Source organism: Musa acuminata, chromosome BXJ1-4, assembly GCF_036884655.1.
Source record: "Musa acuminata AAA Group cultivar baxijiao chromosome BXJ1-4, Cavendish_Baxijiao_AAA, whole genome shotgun sequence".
Lineage (NCBI taxonomy): Eukaryota > Viridiplantae > Streptophyta > Magnoliopsida > Zingiberales > Musaceae > Musa > Musa acuminata.
Window position 1 is genome coordinate 40884245 of NC_088330.1, and position 22287 is coordinate 40906531.

Consider the following 22287-nt stretch of genomic DNA (forward strand, 5'->3'; position numbering starts at 1 on the left):
AGCGGGAATTCCTCTGGTTGGCCAGACTCGTTGCGCGCATGAGGTGGACGTGCTTACCCTTTCGAAAACGACCTTTGCCAAAAAATAATTAAAATTATTTTGACGTGGCTGTTTCGCACTGGCAGCCGTTTGTGTTTCCTGGTTGGCTGACAGCAGAGCGTTTTCACAAATTAGATGGCATAACATGTGAAGTGGCGTCCACCGCACGTTGTCGTGTTCCCAAACTTTACTTTCGGGCCGTTCATCAACCCATCACCCCTCTCTTAAGCTCGCCACGTGGTGGGACACATTATTTGGTTAGCCTCGCAGAAATAAATAATAATAATAATAATAAATATATCCGAAAATTGGGGAGAGAAAGCCACAGGGCAAAAGAGAAGAAAGCCCGCCGCCCACTCGCGATCGCCGAGCGGACGGAGGATTCCTTCGAGGCAGTCTTCTCGCGTCCTCTTCACTTCGAATTCTTTACTGTATGTGACCTGTCTTTTGTTCTTTCTCGCGTTCAAACTGTCGAAGGACCGGATTTTGTGAGGACTCTGACCTAAATTCTCGTTTCTAGGAATTGGAGATTTCGATTGACGTGATTGGTACTTGGAGGGGAAGGTTGAGGGATCGATCATGGCTTGCAAGGGGTTCTGGGAATGCTTGTTGAAGCTTCTCAACTTTATCTTGACGCTCGCGGGGTTGGCGATGGTGGGATACGGGGTTTACTTGCTGGTGGAGTGGAATAAGGTCGCTTCAGGCAGCGACGGCGAAGACCCGGCTTCGCCGACGAGCAGCGATTCCGAGTTCTTGAAGCTTGGGCGTCCCATACTTGTTGCGGTGTCCCTTTCGTCGAGTTTTCTCGATTATCTCCCCAAAGCTTGGTATGGGATACTTCATTTTTGCTTTCCTTCTCCGAAGGAATTTTTGTTTATTCTGCTGGAATTACCCTTTTTTTGTTGGTTGATGCGATCTATCATCGAGCGAGTTAAGCTTGTCGCCTCTTTTTTTGTTTCACAAATTATGGGAAAAGACAATTCGTTTTTAGATGGTATAATAGCGCTAACAATTATCTGAAAACCTTAATTTTTTGGGCAAATTCGCTAACTTTTCAGTGAAAGCAGAATCAAACTCTTGTCGTAACGCTGGTTAAATTTATAGGCATCTGTTACATATTGCTCAACCTGATAGATCGTACTCTGAATGATCCTTGACTTTTGTAGACGTCGTGCGTTTGGATATGGCTAGATGCTGAACTAGGTCACAAAGCACAAAGCAGAAAGTTGAAAGAATGCTACTCATGTGTATGCTTGAAAGACTCTTCCAATATACTAATTGAGAGTGTCTTGGTTTAACAGCTTGCTCTTCTATGACCTATGTGACCAAGGTTTGAGCCATGAAACCAGTTTCTCTCGTAAGCGACCTTGTGTATAGCTTTCACCCTTCTAAAGCATTTACATGCTCATTTTTTACTTATTCTTGAGGATCTTATCTTTCGTACAAACCGCCATTCTTGCTACCTCACCGCCTGCTCTGCTGAAATAAGGAAAATACATATATGCACTAACACTGCACAATTGCCAGTGTGAGTTATATTCATTCCATGCTGAGTTATGCTGATTTAACACATTTAACACGTTGCCAGTGTGAGTTGTGTTTGATAACTTCATCGTTGAGCTTAGTATCCATTGAAAACAGAATTATCTGCTAATGATTTGAAGTTTGAACTCCAATGGCTTGCTGCTAAAAAAGTTGTAAACAGAAACTACATTATGAAGTCAAGGCAGTTTTACTTCTGGAAAGTTGAGGATGGACCTCTGTGCAACAGATTTGCCCTTTCTATTTATTGAGGTAAGATTGCGTAGGTTGACCTTTCCAAGACCGTATATTGATGGGGACCTCATCCACTAGATTTGCCCTTTATAGTACTACCTTCCAATTCGATGGCTCATACAAGGAAAGGATGTGTCTGCAGATGAACAGATGTGTCAGACATACCGTCATATGCCTGATCTGGATGCTGCTAACTGTATCTTCAACGTACCTATTGGATGTAGTCTACTCTGCTGAATGTTCTTGCACCATTTAACTTGAAAAATAATTGTTGTATTCTGTGCTGTTAGAGTTATGCTGCAGAACTTTTGATCCCACCACCTTTTATGTTGGTCGAGTTGCAGTAGCAGTTGGCTCATTTCTATGTTGCCTTTCTTGCATCTTTTCTTCTTAGAGTATAACATTTTGAATTTGTTTTGTTGTTTTGAGCTATGTCTTTACGTATACAGCCCAAATTTGTGTCTTGGCTCAATTTTTTTTTTACTTTTTTTCTCTATATCATGTTCTTTGACCTATCAGTTGCGCTTGTTGGTCAGTCAGACTAATAATGTGTTGTTATTGAAGGTTCATTTATTTGTTTATTGGTATTGGGGTTGTTCTATTTGTCATATCATGCTTTGGTTGCATTGGAGCAGTTACAAGGAACGGGTGCTGCCTGTCTTGTGTATCCTGACTTTTTAAAATGTATATTCATAATTTTTTTTTACTTGTATTTATGTTCATTTGATTTTGCATGTGGGTGCGTTCTATTCACCATAATTACATTGTACATCCTATTACATTGCTAATTAGTTTTTATTCATCGTTCAATGTGAAAACATTGTAAAATGTAACAAATTAATTGTTTGTCAAATGATGTGTTGGCTATCAGGCAATCAGTTTGTTTGTATCATCCGTGTGAATGACAAAGGATTCATTATGGCCATTAACAAAGGCCATGGGTCTTCCAACTGAAGTTCGGTTCCGGATAAACAAATTTTGAGCCCTATGATTAACAGCAGTATGCAAGCACCGTAGAAAGTTTGGTTTATGATTAAAGTATATAGAACTGTTCATATGAGATAATGTCATTCATATAGATAAATTCTGAATGCTTTGTTATCTTTTACCAATTGATGTATTATCCATTCTTGCTTAAACGGACACTCTTTTCTATTGTCAAAATAATGCATTCCTTAACCCAAAACTAGTATGCTTTCTTAGTGATTCTGTTGGTTCTTGCTGAGTTGGCTGCTGCAGCTTTCATATTCTTTGACCATAGCTGGAAGGATGTGAGTTTCCTTTTGTCTTCCCTCACCTGTTTTCTTGCAATCATTTTGATGATTTCTAATATTTTAATTCTCTGCAGCTTGTTCCTGATGATAAAACTAGAAATTTTGACATTATATATGACTTTTTGGAGGATAACTGGAAGATAGCAAAATGGGTTGCTCTTGGAGTTGTTATTTTAGAGGTGAGTGTGGCTTCCAACCTTTCAGTCTCTTTAGCACAGGAAAGGTGAAATAGTAGTCAATGCATCATTCACATTCCTTCTTTTATGTTGATTAACATTATTTGATTATTTGTATTTATGTTTTTTACTACTGTGTCATTGTTAGTAAGTTTTTGTTTTTTCTTTTGCATTTTTTCAATGGTTTGAGGGCTTTGAAATAGTATTTTGATTGAATTTGAAATGAATTTATCCTAAAGATTACATCATCTTAAAACATTATAGTAGATATTTGGTTGATTGTCTAGTTGTATACATGCCAGTCGTGATGCCTACATTGTGTAATGCCTTAAATATCATTGCAGTTATTAATCTTCTAAGGAAATCTGCACTCTCTTATGATCTGTGCCGATTTCTATCATGACTTACGAACAATATGATTATGACCTGCAGGGCTTGGTATTCATGTTAGCTCTTATAGTAAGAGCTGTAAACAGGCCCATTGAATATGACAGCGACGACGATGTGTGCATTGCTCCAAGATCTTCCATCCGACAACCATTAATGAATCGGCAGGGAGCCCCAGCAACTGGAGTACCTGTACTTGGCACACTTGACCATCGCCCTAGCAGAAACGATGCATGGAGCCAACGAATGAGAGAAAAGGTAATCTCTTCACCGTGCAGGAAATTTGGCGATTGTGTTTGCAGTTTGTTACATTTGTTGTGGTTCTAATTCTTCTCTTTGTGCCTTTTGCTTCTGGAAGTATGGTCTTGATACCTCTGAGTTCACATACAACCCATCAGACCCAAGCAGATACCAACAAGCCACTGTTCCTCCGGCAGAAGAAAGGGGCCACTGCACCATTCTGTGAGTTTTTGTTTTTGTGTGCGCCGTTGGGTAGTCTCTTCTTTTCGATGTGTGAAGCTTTCGAGAGTTATTTCCCTGTTTGATTGAATGTGTAGGTTAACTGTTTAACTCAAGAGTTTACTGCCTAATCTCACTGCATAAACTTCCTGCTGCTTTTTTGCTGTGTCCGTTTTCGTCTGAGATAACATCACATTGCTGCACCACACCGTCAAGTTAAAATAGTATGTGGATTGATGAAAGGCAGGAAAAAGAGAGGAGAGAGGAAGAGGGGATCGCGTGATTGATATCGTAGTTACTATTGTTGTCAAACACATCGTTATCATTATATAGTGATCGAAACAATTGGGGCCAAGTTGGTACGTCCCCAACAAGAAGCAATTAATTCTAATAACTTGGCTCAAATAATGTGTCTGGGCCTACCGCCATGTGGAAGCGACCGTGAGCACCCGGCCCTTCCAACCGAACCCCAGACCGTGACCTCCGGCTTCGTCTCTCATGGTGAACCCCCGATTGGACCGGATCGATGCGAGCCGGGCCTTGACCGGTTCAATCACGGCCGGCCCCAGAGGAACCGAGTCGAACCCCGCCATCCCCATCCGCGCCCGCCACTTTCCGAAGACCTCGCACCGCTCTACCCGGTCCGCCCCTTCGTTGGCCACCGAGTTGAGCGCCCGCCGAGCCAAACCGGCCTCGACTCGGGCACGTTGCGCGCTGTCCCGGGCCACGGTCGCGTCGAGCGACTCCAGCAGCGCGCCGTAGTGGGCGCACGCCTCGCCGAAGCGGGCGGCGAAGGCGGCGGTGCTGGTGTTGATCTCCTGCTCCACCAGCGCCACCACGCGCGGGCGGAGGGCGCGCACGCGGCGGAGGATCTCGTCGCGGGGGTTCGTCGGGGAGACGCTCTCGTCCGGGACCCGTGATAGGGCGAAGGCCAGGTTCACCACCAGGGCCTCCCCGGGCTCGCACCTCAGCGCCGACGCGTCCAGCTCCGCGGCCCGCAGGTGGACGACGTTGAACCGGACCGCCAGGCCAGCCCTCTCCGCCAGCTTCTCTAGCCGGTTGCCGACGGCCCTTAGGTTCCCCCCGCTGTTGTTGTTGGTGAACGGCGACGTGGGGTCCGAGACGGCAGTGATCCGGAGGGAGGGTGCGCCGGCGGCGGGGCGGAGATGGTGGCGTTCCGCGAGAGCATGGAGGAGGACGGCGTACTGGCCGCCCTGGCCAACATCGAAGTCAAGGATATGGATCATGGGCTGCTCCTTGGTGGCCTCCAAAATCGCCAAATTGGCGGTAATAAGGCCGAGCTTGAAGCAAGGGGAGAGTTCGTAGAGCATCTGCGTTGCCGCGAAGTGCTCCGCGCTGCAGAGCGCCGCGATCGGGAGAGAGGAACTCCCAGCCTGCGGCAGCTTTAGCCGAGAGATGAGCGCGTCGACCATCACCGCCGTCAGTCGCTGCTCCGCGTCGCCTCGGGGGTTCGCAACGCGTTTCAGGACGACGAGGTTCGCGGTGGCTGTCTCGAGGTTCCCGTCCGCGATAGCAGCGGCGGTCTCGAGGAGCATCTGCCGCGAAGATGAAGCCACCGACGACGAGGAGGGCGAGCACGAGGCGGAGGACGAGACGGTGGTGGAAGAGGAATTGGTGGGCGAAGCGGAAAGCGGGTTCTTTGCCGACGTCGGCGGCGTGATGAGTTGCTGCATCGCCTCGCTCCACTCGGCCGTGGTCACGGCCGAGCCTGACGTGCTGACGTCGCCTTCCCCCTCCTCCTCATCCAGTAGCAACCGCCGCTCCAGTTCCTGGAGCCGGTCGCGCACCGCGGCGGAGGGCCTGCTCTCCGCCCCCGACGCGGCCACCTGCGGCGCGGAGGATTGCTCTCTGGATCGCGCCAGCCCGTCTTGTGTCAACTTCGCCGAAATCAAGGAGGAAGAGGAGCCAGAAGAGAGATCCGCGGGGGGAAGAGGAGGCGAAAAGTGGGGTGAAGCAGGGGAGTTGAAGAGCGTCCTCTGCTTCACGGATCGAAGGAAGAACGTGTGCTGCAACTGCATCTGCTGCTGCAGCTGCAGTCTGTCCATTTCTGTCAGCGACCGCTTCAGCAGGCCGCCATTTCCAACTTCCGACCGCGCCGGGATCGGCAGCCGCACTCCGTACCCGAGCTCCCGCCCGGGAAACCCCGACGCCATAGCCAAACACCTTTCGATCAAACTCACAGAAGAGAGAGACGGAGACAATTGAAGGCGAAAGAACTCTAAAAGGAGCGGTTCGTGGCGACTCTCCTCTTGTCCTCTTCCCTCTCTGCAGCAGAGGACTCCACCACCATCTCTCCTCCTTTCTCACCTCCTCTCTTCTCTCTCACGTAATAAAGAGGGAAAGCTAAAGACAGGTACCATTAATAATATGTTTGTGCCCGTCCCCCTCGCTTGCTCTGTTGAAACACACGGATACGCTTGCTTGCCAAGCAATGGTCATTAATAAACAGAGAGAAAAGAGAGAGAGGAACTGCGCGACGCTGGCGAGGTATCAGCCACTAGCAGCGCAGATGCTCTCCCGGCCCTGATAAGCTCCTTGTGAGGCACGACACCGAACAACTCGAGTGCGTTTCTCCCCGACCCAATCAGAACGCCGCTGCTTCCTGCGGGCACTCGACGGAAGCGAATCAGGTTGCGGCGGGAGCGCGTGGTGGGATCGGTGAGCAGCCGGAAGTTATTTCGCGACCAACCACCCCGACCCACCTCCCCTGCTTCATGTCGTGACTCGAGCAACCACTCCCGCCGCAGGATGCGCGCCACGTTTGCGTCTGGTGGCTTCGGTCGCGTGCCGTCGACGCATCTCGTTGTGAGAAAAGGCCAGAAGGATCATCCTGACACGTGTGCGCCAGCAGGAGTAGAGCCCAATTATTTGTTGACCATTTCGTGCGGCGGTGGACCCACCGCGACGTCGTCTCTCACGTGGTTAGCGGCCCCACCCCCATAAATGAGGGGCCGCTTCAAGAAATATACCACGTGTCTTCCTTCCTGTACGCGAATCTAAAAGCATTTCGCGGTGCTGCGGCTCTCCGCGTGCGATGTTCCTAAGCTGGACCCTGCCTGGCATTGGACAGCTGAGCCATGCGCTGTTGTTGGCTCCACCAACTTGCTTGTCGAAGAGAGAGAGGTGAGTCCCATCAATGCGTTGTGGAAGACAGGCTCATGGGCCGCCGCTGATCCAGTGGCGGACTGCCACGTGGATAAAAAAAGAATCTTCTCTCGTGCCAAATTTTAATAGATTAAGTAACGTATTGGAACGCAGAATCTTTTGTAAACATAACGGTGATTAGGATGAAACTATAAAGGATAATGATTAAACGGAGGAAGTGCATTAGGGGCCTCATTAAACATGTCGGATCGGTTTGTATAGAACGAATATTGTTAGTTTTGATTGTCCGAATACTCATTCGAAGCTCATCCAAATGGTGTGAGACATCTCGATTGAATTTTGTAAAACAATATCGGGGCTTACTTGGTAAAAAAATTTTAATGTTTAAATAAATATAGGGCTTTGAGGATTTAAATAGATGCTGAATCTATTCAAGAACAAATATACTTGTTTTCATATTGAAGGATATCTCACAATTAAACAAGATAAGTCTATTATGAATATTAATAATACGAGAAGAAATGAAAATAAACTTAGGCACATTTTACTGAAAAATAAAAAGAGAGTTATATGCACTTGTTTTACCTAAAATATTCTATACGATTGAAACATTATGATTTATGATTAATATAGAGGAGGAATATGTTTGGTGAGAGATGACAACTTGGACTCAGATCCTGTCCACTTTGTCTCACTCATTTCAGTAGGCTTTCTCCCTCTGTTTAGGGGAAGGTGCCACCCATGAGTATAAGAACCTGATTCTCTGGATTGAATTTGATCCTAACATCAATTTGAGGTGGAAAGTATCCTCATCACCCTGTCACCACCCCAGTACCTAACAGCTTTTATGTGTTCCAATGAATCTCTTCCATCAATGAGGCATTCCAATGGTGGGGTAATGTCTCCAATAAAGGGTTTTGTTTTGGCAACAACAGATGTGACATGATAAAAATGGCAGGGCAGTGTTTAGAAATTTTGATTTGGTACATAGCACAGAAAAAAAAAAAAAAAAAAAAAAAAGGAGGTCATGAGAGGTTCAGAAACTATTAGACACTGAGTTTGAAGAGATAAAAGAATTATTGAAGCCTTTGCTGATAGAAAACCTTGAGATTTATTTACTTGAGATATTTAGCAACTTGCTACTATAAAAGTTGAAAGAGTAGTTTAAGTTAGGTAGATGATTGATGTCAAGCCAAACTGAAAACAATAGATAAGTAGCAGTACATGAGCTTGGAGAAGGAAGGGATTGCAGAAAGGGCTCTTTATAGGCCCCCTCTTCTTTTTGTTCATTGGTGCAGTCCACTTCAACTCCTACCTCTTCAACCTCTTTTAAGCTAAGCGAAGGAGGGATTTCTCAACTATGAAAGAGTGCAAAACAAAACTTCATAGCATTGCTTGCATCAAACTTATTAAGTAATTTACTGTTTCTTCCGAATAGCATTCATCTTTTCACTGTTATGTAATTAGAGATATATGCTTAATTTTTGAGGTTCTCAAAGAATATATATGTGTGTATGCATATGTGAAGCTTAATATTTTAGATAGATAAACAAGTAAATCTTCTTTTAGTTTTGCATATATATCTGAAAAGGATGTTCCCCAACACTTTTCAAGGATAACATTGTCGAGAGTTCTATTACTTTTGTTCCTGCGAATTTATCTTTTTTTTTTTTTGGTAGAATAATTACTTTTAGTTGCTTAGTTTTCTTCTTTTTTTTTTTTTGGTGATGACCCCAAAAGTCTATTGTTATTCTTTAAATTTCATGGAGATATTTTTATCATTTGTATGATTAGGTTAATAAAAAATAACTTATGAGTAGGGAGCCTTTTTTTATCAAGAATTGAATGTGTTCTTGCAGTTATTAATGCTTAGATTTAGTAAATGTAAACCCAAATTAATGGCAATATATTCACTTATACTCTCCATGAAGCTAATCTATAAGTGAATTTTGTAGTGATATAATAGATGCCTTATTTGTATGCAGACTCTGCACATAAATTATTTTCGAGTGTTCTCATCCCTATCACAATTCTCTCTCCACATATCTTATTATCTCAATTATTTATCCATATCAATCCATCTCACTTTATCTTCCATCAAATGATATCCAAGAGAATGGATATTTGAGAACAAACAAGTGAGTTGGTAGTAAATGTGACAAAAGTGAAATCGAAATCGGATTCATTTTGTGTAGTTTTGGAATCGTTGGTTTTGATTTCGATTCTAGTTTTGAAGCTATCATTGTAGGCTTTGGTTTCCGTTTTGAAATCGTTGGTTCCGATTAGATCATTTGATCGTTGTCTTTTATGATTCCAATCGAAGTTTTGGTTCAATTTGATCGCGGAATCATTGACCCATTTTGATTTTGATTTTGATAGGTTCATTTCCAAATGGGTTCCCCAACCTCATGCTTCTTCCACGAAACAGGCAAGAGTTCACGAAGACAGAGACAAGCGGTCAAACATATGGATAACCTAACAGAGGCGGCTTCATGTTTCGGTCTTCGTTGGTGGCTGCCATGGCCGAGCTTGTATCGTCATCATGTAACTCTCCAAAAGAATAATTGACCATTTAAGCAGTCATATATAATTGTGTTCACTGTAACTATTCATGTCCCATCATTTCATCAAGACACAGTCAAATAATGCTTAGCTGAGACGGCCATCGGACATCAACGAAAGAATAAGGTCTATTGACCTGTGCACGTCTCACTGCAGCCGTAGAAGCTTCGCCCACATCCCATGCTTCTCCACCGAGGGCAACAGGCGAGCCCTGCACAGAGGGCAACTGGTCCGACCCACGTCCACCCACCTGTCCATGCACTCGAGGTGGAAGCCATGGCCGCAGTTGCCGAGCTCCCTCACCTTGTGCGTCGCCTCCAGTTCTCCCAAGCAAATTACGCAGGTCGGGTCCCGATGCATTTGCCCCGTCATCGACAAGCTCCCAAACTCCACCACCCTCAGCCGCTTCTTTATCGACGAAGAGGGCGGGGCGGCATCCTCGGCCGCCTCATGTAAGTGAAGCTCATATTCTCCCCAGGGGGTGATAAGCGGCTCCGGCAGCATGTAGAGCCCGAGATAGTGGAGGAGCAGCGAGATGGCATGTCGTACGTATGCAAGAATCAGGCAGAAGAAGATCACAGGCTTCGGCAGTACCGGATGAAAAGATCCATAAACGAAGCCCATCATTTACGGGTTGCACAGAGAGAGAGAGAGAGAGAGAGAGAGAGAGAGAGAGGATGCTTTCTCTTTGGGTGCAGGAGAAGGGAAGAGGAGTCTATATATAGAGAGAGAGAGAGAGCTTTACTAATTGGGACGCCATGAATGACTTCCTCGTGCTGTATTCTATCGTCAAAGTTTCACTACGAAGCACCGCTGCACGTGTATAAGACGGAGCGGGTCTTTTTGTAGCAGTAAATGGCGAGTCAAAAATGGCGTCTAAGCACGATGTGATGATGTATCACATCTTTCATTGATCAAATTGGTGTACCGATTGACCGAGTCAAAACGTCATTACCTTAATATCATTATTGGCCCGATATCAGCCCATTATGAAGCCCAATAGTTTCGGATAATATTTTCGTGACCCCCTTGGCCTTCCACTCTCTCTCGCCATGGCGACCTCTCTCCTCCCCCTTGCTCGCCTACCTTCTCCTCCTCCTCCTACTACTTCCACCGGCCGTGCCCTCTCCTCCTCTTTCCTCCCTGCCTTCTCCATCCCCTCCTCCTCCTCCACATACTCTTCCCTTCCGTTCCTCCGCTTTCGGCGCCCGCTCCCTGCCGTGAGGGCCATGGCGCCGCCCCCGAAGCCGTCGGGGAAAACCAAGAAGGGTGCGACTTCGGGCGGACGCACTTCGCTCCTTCTGTCTCCGTTGTAATGTCTTCCATGATTAATCTATTGGATTTCTTGCAGTGGTCGGCATCGTGAAGCTGGCTCTCGAGGCGGGCAAGGCGACCCCCGCGCCGCCGGTCGGCCCCGCTCTGGGTTCCAAGGGTGTGAACATCATGGCATTCTGCAAGGAGTACAACGCCAAGACCGCCGATAAGGCTGGATACGTTATCCCCGTCGAAATCACCGTCTATGAAGTGAGCTGTTAGCTTCCTTTTCCTTTCCTAATTATAGAGATTACTGATGTCTTGATGGCATTTCCTGTTGAATTCTCGATTCCGATGGGAATTTGTTGTGGAGATTATGTGTTCTAGGTACTCATTTGAGTATGTTGGATTACTGATATCGAACATGACTTTGAGATATCTGTTTGCTTGCAGGATAAGAGCTTTACTTTTATCTTGAAGACTCCACCGGCTTCGGTTCTGCTCCTCAAGGCTGCAGGTGAATGCGTTGTCTAATTACTTCGCAGTCTCAGTGTTTCTTCATTAGTCGAAGTTTTCTAATCATTCAAGTAAATTGTGTCACCAAGTAGAATGCTCATTTTCTATACAGTTGGCTAATTTATCCAATTAAATCACATCAGTGTCTTCTTATCTTTGTCTTGTTTAGTTTGCTCTGATCATTGATCCATCAATAAGATGAGTTTAGCGCGCTAATGCATCTCTACAGCGCAGCTATCGCAGAAGCTGTTATGTAAATTCGACAGATATGGAGTCCACCAGACCTTAAGTCTTATGTTAATTTATAGGTCTAAGGGTTATCGAATGTTGTCAACTATTTGGAAATTAATTAGGTTCTAGAGTTTAGAGGATCGCGCTAAGGTCTTAGTCATGGAAACTGGAACTAAACTGATTTAGGAAAGTGCACCGAGAGTTTTTCTTAGACTGTTGTCTTAAAAGTTTTTAATATTCTAATTTCTAAGGAAAAAGGAGAAACTATATCAAATTAAACAAGCAGGAAAAGGAAGATGAACAAGAAGTACGAATTCTAAATGATGCCAATGTACTTCTAGATTAACAAGATAGAAACCACTTTCACTAGATGGACACTTGATCAACTTCCATAGCTATGTATTATAGTCAATTTACAAAAAGGAACTTCTTTATGTTATGGACAGGGCAGTTTCTGGGGCTCTATCCCAAATTTTGAGCTCTAATACCTCTGGAGCTTTTTGCTATTGTTTTTCTCATGTAAAAATATCATTAGGAAAAAGAACTGTAAGTTTCTGAGACTGCAATTCTGTGATCATCAATATGCTTCGGGTCCTATATGGTTGAGGTTATCCCACCACGAGGCAGCATTGTGTTGTTGTTTGTGATCCATCTTCTCTACGAGAGTTCCATACTCTCATTGATTAAAGTTTTTTCACTTGTGCTTCATGCTATAACTGAAAATTTGCATTTTTCGTTAAATCATATAAGCTTCTCCTGTTTGGATAGAGTTTTGTCCATGAAACATGATTTGTTTTGGTAATTAGTTGTGTGTGGCCTTTTCTGAAACTATAGACACCTACACATGTGTAGACCTTTAGAAACAGCAAATGTTTCAGCTCTAGTGTTTTGTACATCAGCAGATGCAAAGCTTAGTATAAGGCAGTATAGAGAAAATGAAAGGATTAAGGAATACCACATGGTCAATGCATTCTGTAAATAATAAAGAATTGGTTAGCATCTGTAGTTATGATGAAGTCGGGAGCTATTTCCTATATGGAAGACTGTATCCTGCATAAAAGCTATCACGCGATATGATGTGCATGAACAACAAAGTTTGTGATTTGAGTTCTTGACCACATCGTTGCACTTTTCTTGTCTGAACTACTGTTACACACCATTATTTTTTGTTTTGGGGCCCATAATTATTAGACAAAAGTCTACTACGTACATTTTTTGACATTACTTTCTATTCATTTGCTTGCACTAGATTCTCGTTTGCTTTTCTAGATTAAAAATCTCAATTGAAACTTGAGATAATTAGGCTTAACCTTGGACTCAGCTTGCTAATTTGAGGCAAATAGTAGGTAGATAATTATTTTTTTCACTTCCATATATAGTGGGAGGAAATGAGATGTGGAACCGATTCCTCTCGTCAAGCAGGTCTTTCAGAAAGGAGAAAACAATGTCTCCTCCCGTACTATATATTCCTTAGATTGTAGATTAGTGTTGCCTGTTATTGTTTGAAGGGGTTTCTTATCCATGCCATCTTCCTAATGTGTAGGAGTTGAGAAAGGTTCCAAAGAACCAAAACAGGAGAAGGTGGGGAAGGTAACCATCGAGCAGCTGCGAGCAATAGCAACCGAGAAATTACCAGACTTGAACTGCACCACCATTGAGTCAGCCATGCGAATTATCGCAGGTACAGCAGCTAACATGGGCATCGACATCGATCCACCAGTCCTTGAGCCGAAGAAAAAGGCAGTCGTTTAAAATCTGTAGTTTGCATTGACTTAACTTCTTGTCAAAACTCCTCTCCGACGGATCGAAACATGAACTTCTGCATGGGACTTCCTATTTGATCCATTCAATTTTCTTCTTGTTTCTCCTGCTGGTAGCTATCGATCAGATACATGAGACTCTCTTATAAAAGCTCAAACTTTAGGAGTAATATGTAGAAATAAGAAGAGTTTAAGTTTTCAATGATTATTTGGACATGTAAGCAAGAAAAAGGCATTCTTGTTTAAATGTGTTGAAGTGTTTATTCCACATTTATTAGGTTTGATATGGTTTCTATTTATAAGTTTTACATGGATCTTATACATAACACTGTCAATTTCGGTTTCAATCCGGAACAAAAAATGTGGAGGGTTGTGTGTATCAATGACAATCTGTGCAAGATTATGTTAAATCTTAGGAATATAAATTGTATCTGATTTTAATATATCTCAATGACAATAAAAGTTAAGAGTTATGACAATAAGAGGCAATCCGATTAAGGACAGGAAGTTACACGTGCCTGTATAGAAATTGGTGTTTAAATGCATGTAAACATATTGATCGATCCGTACCGTTAACGAGATCGGGCCCGGTCCGACTTAAGCGCTGACCATTAAAAGAGGAGGTTACCCGGTTAACGGATTCGGATGCGGATCACGAGCAACAAGTGCACCCGGTACCACTTTCGGGTCGAGCGCCGCTTGGCTGCCTCCGCAAAAACAGCCTACAGCAAGATCCACTGACGTGGCTCACCCGCGGGACCCACCCGTTGACAAAATCTTTGGAACCGACGAAAATAAGCACCGGCAACTCCCACTTATCGAGAGGAAGATGGTAACAATGTGGGCATTTAATGCTTAGGAAAGCGTTTGACCGGGCTAGCAGTGGGCTATAAGATGACTTTTATTGTGCGGCTTCGGGGAAAGGAACACAAACTTCAATGCGTGGTTAAGAGCAGACATGGCTGGTGTAGCAAGCGAAGATGAAATCACGAGCGGTGTCGTAGAAGAATTGATGGAGAAGGACTCAGATCAGGCTCTGCGTGACTCTGTGATTGTCTGTCCTCCATTTTAGGACATGTCGAACAGCTGATCTATCTGAGAAACATGAAGCTGGATATCACTGGGGAAAAGATCCCTGGTTAGATCCAGTGGATCGATGTTCTGACTTTATAGGGGCGTAGATGGAGATCTCTATTCATGCAGATGGTGATGGTTGTAAGAGAAATGGTTGTAAGAGCATCAACGGGTACACAGAAATGGTTTGGATACATCTTTCTGCTCTTCCTTGTACGTAAAGATCTAATGGTGAATGCAGCTCCGTGCTCACAACGAGGAGGAGCATGCCAGTGTCTCGCCGACAGCACGTGACGGCTCGAGCAGCGGAGGTGCAGTCCTCGGCTGAAACCGAGGCGCGCCCACGGGTGGAGTACTCCGGATGCGGCAATTGGCGTCGCCTTCGGTGTCAGGACAATCCAGGTTCACGCCGAACAACCTAACTCGCTTGACGGCGGCCTGGCCGCGAACGAGGGGCGCCGACGGCACGCCGCTGCTGCCTGCCTGTTGCACCTCCTTCTGCGGCGGTCTCGCGGCCAGCGGTCTGAGGTACAGAGGGTGCCGGCTGACCGAGCCCAAGCTCGCCGCAACGTGGGTTCGTGCCTGCCAGCTGTTGCCGCTGCACTGCCAGACGGGCCGCGCAAAGGACAGTGCAGGGAGTGGAACCCGTGGCCGGGCGCGGCTCTGAGGTCGTCGCTTCCAGTCGATGTAAAGGCGGTGGCGTCCCGCCTCGCCGACGCCGCGGCTGAAGGAGACGGTGTCCCCGGCATCGAGGCCCTTCTCTTTGACGAATCGGCTCCACCCCTTGGTCATCACGTAGCTCTGGCTGCTGTTCCAGTAGGAGTAGCGGAAGCGCCACGGCTTCCCCGTCCGGTCCTCGAAACATAGCAGCAGGCCCTTCTCGTTGGCCAAGGCATCCATCGGAAGGTGCCTCTCGGCGTGCTGCTTCGGGACCACCAGCCGGTTCAGCTTGCCGACGTCACTCGGCGTCACGACCTTGTCGAACATGTGCTCCTTCAGTATGAAAGAATCATTGCCCATGCCGTCGTTCGACCTGACGCCGGTGGACAACGATGACGGCGAAGGGGAGCAAGGGACGAAGGGGGGGTGTCTGCAGAACTCGACCTGCTCTTGTTCCTGATCAGTGTCGTAAAAGCTCTCTCTTTTTCCATGCGTGAGTTCCATATCTAGTGACTTACTTCTCCTTCACAGCCTGAAAACAGAAAGAATCAACGAGAAGGAATCAGGTACCTTTAACGGAAGTAGAAAAAGACGAATCCACGAGAGATGCAGATCTTGACAGGGTCAATGAAGCACACAATTTTGATAGGTATATAGGAAGGGCATGACAGTAGCAGCTGAAGAAGAAGAAGAGATGCAGAAAGCACTGTTCTGAAACGCATATAGGAGGAGGATGGTAATAGCAGCTGTATAGAATGGAGGGGGTTAAGGGCGAGGGACCATGAATCATCTAGTTGAGCTCATGTGAGCTTGTCCTTACATCAATCATATATATATATATATATATGCATGTATGTATATACATATATATATATATATATATATATATATATATATATATATATATATATATATATATATATATATATTGTAGAAGAAGATTTTGCACACTTAAGAGAGATGAATGGTGGTATTATTATTATTAGGATATGCATCTTCTAATTTCCTGCAATAACAAGGGAAGATACATTGATGAATACTTCAATTCCTTCAAAAGAGGTTCAGTGAGGACAATTGGTTGATGCTCCCTTACTACCTGTCATCAACTGTTACTTGATGCTGAGGAAGTCCTCAGAGACATCGAACCTGTCGTGTGGTCCTCCTATTCTTAGAATACTTCTCCACAGTACTTCAAGATAATTCCCAAGTCAAGGCATCAAACATGGCCTTGCTCTGTGTGCAGAAACCAATTGCAGCTTCTCTAATGTGCATTATACACTCAGATTAACATATTACAAGCGCCTCATTCCATCATATTATATGCATGGAGGAGAGTATCTGCCATGGAAGCTTGGAGCTCAGAATCATCCACATCAGTTCATTCACCTGCCTACCATCCCACTGGATCTCTTCTACCTATGGAATTATATTACTCGCTTTAGATTAGCTCACACGCCAGTCTTTCTGCTGCGGAAAGGATCCATTTCCCATTGTTATTAGCTCGCGTTAATGAGTACTGTTCACGTATCATCTTTCTGCTGCTTGTCTTCCCTTCAGAGTTCACTTGCATCGCAGTGGATGCAATTAAGAAGAATCATAGTGAGAGAAATTGTTTTAATGAAAGCCAAGATTTTATTTGGATTTCCCTTACTGATGATACTGAAGTCAGACGATGCAAATTATATGTAGTGATTGAAAGAAGAAGGTGGCATGTTCTGGGACAAGATGGATCTACTCATGTTCAGGAATATGAGAAACACCAAGATGGAAACCAGCATGGTGCAGCTGATCCCGAAGGACGTGAATGCACTTTAATCATGATATAGCAAACAAATGGGCACTTTGCAGCGGAGAACAATGGAATGAGAGCTTTCCTTCTCCATGTAGATAGCTCAAAAGAGTCCTTGCCCAGAGCATGGCTCCCCTCAACAGTAAGTTGGAAGCCAACGAGCTGCACCACCAATGCCAAACATGGAGACATGCCATGCATGCACGGATCTGAAGCCAACCTGAACAAGATCCCTTTCGCAAGGCCCCCGTGATGCCTTCCTTTCATGGCCCCTATCATGAGAGCGGGACCCTTCTCTGAGTGTGACAACTGAGGTGGAGATAGCAAACGATACAGTGTATAGTGTTCACCTCACAAGGTAGACTGTACAAAGATAGGTAGGTGAAGGAACGATGGTAGAGTAGTGTGGACCAGCACAATGAAGTAACTTGAAGTGCCACAATTATTGGATCGCCGTTTACCCAGGGATGTGGACTTGGGAACCATGCATCTTTGCTGTAAGGTTGATGTTGTCCTGATGCTGCGAAGAAGAAGAAGAAGAAGAAGAAGCAGTCATCGGATGGGGAATCCATATCACCATGAATGATACCACCATGTGGGTGGTGCCACTTGGAATGTCCCCAACCTCTCCCATGGCAGGCCTGGCCACCGAACTCATTATCCGTCATAACTCACTTGTAGGTGTACGATCCCAGCCCGGCCGCTCCATATCAATATGAAAGAGAGGTCTCCTCTGGAGTGGAGACACAGAAACCAGGTGGGGAAATGGCCTTTAAAGATAGAGACTGGATGATGAGTCATCGGGGACCGGCGTACGTGAGTGTCACAGCTCCATCCCTCTGTCATCATTTATTCAGATGAGCCCTTTATTCTGATGTATTCATACTAGCTGTCTACGTGAGCATTATTACAATACAGAGCACGAGAAACTCCGCAGCAAAGAAGAACCAAGAGCGAACGATGTCTCCGCTTCATCCTCCTCCTCTTTTAGTTGGAACAGCGTCCCGGTGGAGATCAACTCCAGGCATCAAGCGCAGTTGCCCTCTCTACCCTCCTGCAATTCTGAGCAAAAACGGTTGAGCCGTCGCTGTTGGGTCGCGTTTTCTGCCATCATACAAGAGAGATTACAGAGAGAGAGAGAGAGACAGAGACAGAGAGAAAGAACAGTTGTAACTTTTACCGCAAATGTAAAGAGACGATGACATCTTTAGTAGCAGGCAAAAAGCTGCAGCTGCTCCTCCCGAGAGTTGATGACAGTAAAGTGTATGCTACTGTTCGTTTGTGTGTTTGGGACTGCTGCTGTTAAGAAACCACATCGAGCCGAGAAAAAATTACAACAATTTTTGTGGTATTGGAGTGAAATTTGGATCCATGTGGATTGCAAAAGAGGCTGGACGTGACTCTGCGAGATATATATATATATATATATATATATATATATATATATATATATATATATATATATATATATATATATATATGTGTATAATCTGTGTGTGTGTGTGTGCATCACACTACGTAGCATGGGTCTACATAACATCTACGCAGCATATGGATGCAGACAACAACGCCTGACACATCAATGAATGCTTACGTACTCTTGATTATTTAGATGTGAAACAGCAGGCAGTAGCCTCAGATCACCGGTCATTTCATTAATTGCATGGCAGCTCAGTGGGGGGCTGAACTGCCATTTCCTTTCTTGTCTCTTCGGTCTCTACGATATTGGTCTATGATAGATGTCATAAATAGTTTTGGTACATGATTAAGATATTTCTTTTTGCATGCACAGGAGGCTTGAGAAATCAGCAGACTGAAAATGGAGAAGAGTGGCGAGTGCAATCTTGACCAACAAGCTGGGGTTCGAGATGTGATGAAAACAGAGTCACTCAGTGTAGATTAGTATCCATGTTTACACATTCTTGCAATAGCATCATGGTCACCTTATCCAACCATGGAAGAGGTGATAGAAGACTGAGTTGAACACTAATCAGAATGATCAGTGATGGGTCATGCATGAATCAGCATCAACATCTCTCCGAGCTCTATTCCATCAAAACTGTCTTTCATTTTTTGTTGTTGTTGCAAATCATGATACTTCATACTACCATCAATCTTTGAAACTTCAGCCTATGTTATGAGAATTCTGAACCGGGCAACAGATGCATTACTGCAAATTTGTTTCATATTAGGTTACATATTCTACTTATAGTGATTGATGTTTGAAGACTGGTAAAATAGTAATAGATAACTCATCTTGCCTTATAATGGACAACCATGAGGCATATGATTGGATATGTACTACTTTTAGCTGTATTAAAGCACTGTATCAACCTCATAGCAGTGTTATTAGGTAGATAGCTCATGATCAAACTGTTTCAGCTTGGTAGCTGCATTAAAGGTGCTGTATCAACCTCATGAGAGCATCACAGACCATTTAGTTGCACTCTGGCATAAAAGCTAGAATATGTGCAAGTGAAAAGCATCCAGCATTCAAGGGTCTCTAGAACCTGTGGGTGTCAGAATTATGCCCAGTCGAGCATTCAAGGGTCTGGTGTTCACTCTTCCACCGCTACTTCGATGACAGTGAAGCACGGAGTTGGAGCAATGGTAGGCGCACTCTACAATTATATCACTTCATGTGAGGTTCATGTTCAGCAGCAGATTCATGAGTGAATTCTGCATTAAGCTGTACATCTCTCGGTTCTGATGCATCCTTTTCACAAGATCGTATCCTACCGCACTGGAGGATATAATCTATCACCAATATGTGGCGTATGAAGAACAACCCCTCAAAGGTTCCCATCCATGCAATTTGTCAGAAAGTTAGAAGGGGAATATATTCAAAACCAGTGACTGTTGCTTCCTCGTTCGATTCCAAAGTGTCGGAAAGTTGGAAGGGGAATATATTCAAAACCAGTGGCTCTTGCTTCCTCATTCGACTTCAGCCGGGTATAATCTCTCTCAACATGCCATGCATGCTATAAGATTTCTTTTATTAGATTCTGGTGGGAGATGGTCTTACTCACCAGGGAAAGAATGATAAGAATTATTTTCTTGTCTCTTCCTTGGAACAAAATCCTCTTCACAAAGATGATTGATTCCCTCTCTCTACCATTAAAGATGACTGTTGTCTGTGTCTTAATGGTTATCTGAGTCATTTAGTAGCTTGAAGACTAGTTCTACTTGGATTCGACAGCAAGTTTTTCTGTAAAGAGGCAAGGAAGAAGAAAAAAAGAGAATTAAAGGAAGTCAGATGCCATCAGATAACCACCAAGACGTGTTGTCTGAAAGCTAAGGTAAACTAGTTTGCAGAAGGAGAGATCAAGTAATAAGAGGGAATATCTTGTGTTCATCCACTACCTCCCAAATGCTAAGATTATTATCTTATCATCAACTTGCTTCAAATACAAATTGTTCCCCATCATTCCTGGAAATTAATATTTCTTGCTTTCTTAACCCACAAGTTAGACCAAAAAAAAGAAAGAAACTAAATCATTTGATCAATGGTATTTTATTAGAAAAAATCGCTAATATTAATTTTTTTTATTCTAGAAAAAATCTCTAGAATAACTTGATCACTTACATATGCTATTCAAAAAATTGATAATTAATTATCAAAAAATTCTTTAAAAATAAAAAAGTAATTATCTTAAAATCACCATGAAATGATTTTAAGTTGATTAGTACTATTTTTTTCTATTTTTAAAAATTGTATACTAATTAATTAATAAAATGAAATATTTTTTAATACCATATATGATCATATCATTTAAGTAAAAAATATGAGGATATTTTTATCTAAGTCAAAGAAAAAAGAATACCCCAAGTAAAAAATGAACATGAGAGTGTCATCCGATAAAAAATCAATACTAGAAATTTCTTTCCGTAAAATATCGTTTGACCAATAGTTATGCACTCAGTTGAAATGTGAGTGGTAATGCAAGCATAATATTACTGTTGATCCACTTAAAAGAATCCCCATCTTAAAACATCCGAAGGAATATGATACTTCGGAATAATCAATCACAAAGTTGGGAATGGAAGGACTAGTGAGAGCTTCAAATGTAGTAAAATGCAGTCATTCGGCAGCTTTCATGACCATGCTCTTCGTGCAATCTTTAGCTGTTCATCAGAAAATTCTACCTTATCTTTGGCATACCAGAGGTTGACACCAGTAGACTTTGATTTCTGTTTGCACAAGGAGGATCAAAGGATTCAAGTATTGCAAGTTGATGATTGGGCACCTATCTCCTTTCTCCTTCTTTCCGTCTATTCTGTTTGATTTCTGTATGTGAACCTCAAGATCTTTCTCACCACAACAGTTTCCTGTCGTGTTTCTTTGTTGTGATCATCGTCAAGAAGTGGATAAGTGGATAAGAAGACCCATTTTGTTGATGACGTGTGTCTCCTTCCTATCTCCTTTCTCCTTTCCATCTATTCTGAAGCTTCTCATTGACTCAGTGATAGAAGTTCTTAAATAGAAGTTCAAATGACTCAGTGATATTGTCGGTGAAACTCGATGCTTATAGATGTGATAGAACTCGATCCTAAACACAAAGATATACGAAATTAATAATGCTCAAAGGCTACGATATATACTTCAGCAACAATAAAAAAATATGAAATGACCAAATATCATATAGTATAAGTCGCGTCGATTAGTAAATGTGAAATAAGGAAATATATCCTATAATAAAAAATTGGTTTAAGTTAAATCAGTTTTATATCAGATTTAATCTTATGTGAACATAAACGAGTTTTCAAAGTTAATATTATCCTTAAAAAAAATAAAATACTGTTTGGATAATTTTTAAAATTGAAATACTCTACAAGAAAAAACTAAAGCTATAGGTTTTTTTTTAGAATTCTCCCATATTTTTATTTTTTTATAAATTGACGAAAATACAATTGTCAACCATTAAATTTTTATCAACTAAATTAATTAATATATTTAAAAATTTATCGGATGAAATCAAACTCTCAAATCTTATTAAATGGGTTTGATATATAATTGCCATATCAATATTTGAGATATAAAATTTTGTTAAATGAAGTTTTGAACCCAATCTATAGATTCTGATAAATCGATTTCTTACACTATCATCAAATTAATATTAAATAATATTTTTTATATAACTCAGGCATCCCCATTTTAGTATGAGATGATACAAAAGAATATGCTTTTTGAGTAGTGCGACTCA

The 22287-nt window shown here is 43.2% G+C and overlaps 5 protein-coding genes across 6 annotated transcripts; 2 read left to right on the forward strand and 3 right to left on the reverse strand.

Annotated features, from left to right (window-relative positions):
* The first annotated feature begins 315 nt into the window (after nt 1–315).
* LOC135670021 (tobamovirus multiplication protein 2A-like) lies at nt 316–9842 on the forward strand. 2 transcript variants are annotated; one of them, XM_065178633.1, is made up of 8 exons: nt 316–470; nt 560–866; nt 2380–2479; nt 3006–3086; nt 3164–3268; nt 3698–3910; nt 4011–4114; nt 9617–9842. In XM_065178633.1, exons 2-8 carry the CDS (start codon nt 619–621, stop codon nt 9714–9716), a joined length of 951 nt encoding a protein of 316 aa, XP_065034705.1. In that variant the 5' UTR covers nt 316–470; nt 560–618; the 3' UTR covers nt 9717–9842. The 2 variants fall into 2 exon arrangements, with proteins under 2 accessions (XP_065034705.1, XP_065034706.1); XM_065178634.1 differs by lacking the exon at nt 9617–9842 and having other exon boundaries at nt 317–470; nt 4011–4268.
* On the reverse strand, nt 4413–6809 carry LOC103982658 (scarecrow-like protein 8). The gene has a single exon (XM_009399643.3). The coding sequence runs from the start codon at nt 6283–6285 to the stop codon at nt 4531–4533; it is 1755 nt and encodes a 584-aa protein (XP_009397918.2). The 5' UTR covers nt 6286–6809; the 3' UTR covers nt 4413–4530.
* A 104-nt stretch (nt 9843–9946) lies between the features above and the next one.
* Nucleotides 9947–10423, reverse strand: LOC135672216 (brassinosteroid-responsive RING protein 1-like). The gene has a single exon (XM_065180672.1). The coding sequence runs from the start codon at nt 10421–10423 to the stop codon at nt 9947–9949; it is 477 nt and encodes a 158-aa protein (XP_065036744.1).
* Nucleotides 10424–10827: 404 nt separating this feature from the next.
* LOC103982656 (uncharacterized) lies at nt 10828–13663 on the forward strand. The gene is made up of 4 exons (XM_009399641.3): nt 10828–11068; nt 11151–11323; nt 11507–11570; nt 13344–13663. The coding sequence occupies exons 1-4, from the start codon at nt 10852–10854 to the stop codon at nt 13550–13552; spliced, it is 663 nt and encodes a 220-aa protein (XP_009397916.2). The 5' UTR covers nt 10828–10851; the 3' UTR covers nt 13553–13663.
* Nucleotides 13664–14805: 1142 nt separating this feature from the next.
* Nucleotides 14806–16063, reverse strand: LOC135672638 (B3 domain-containing protein Os03g0120900-like). The gene has a single exon (XM_065181135.1). The coding sequence runs from the start codon at nt 15796–15798 to the stop codon at nt 14884–14886; it is 915 nt and encodes a 304-aa protein (XP_065037207.1). The 5' UTR covers nt 15799–16063; the 3' UTR covers nt 14806–14883.
* Between the last annotated feature and the right edge of the window lie 6224 nt (nt 16064–22287).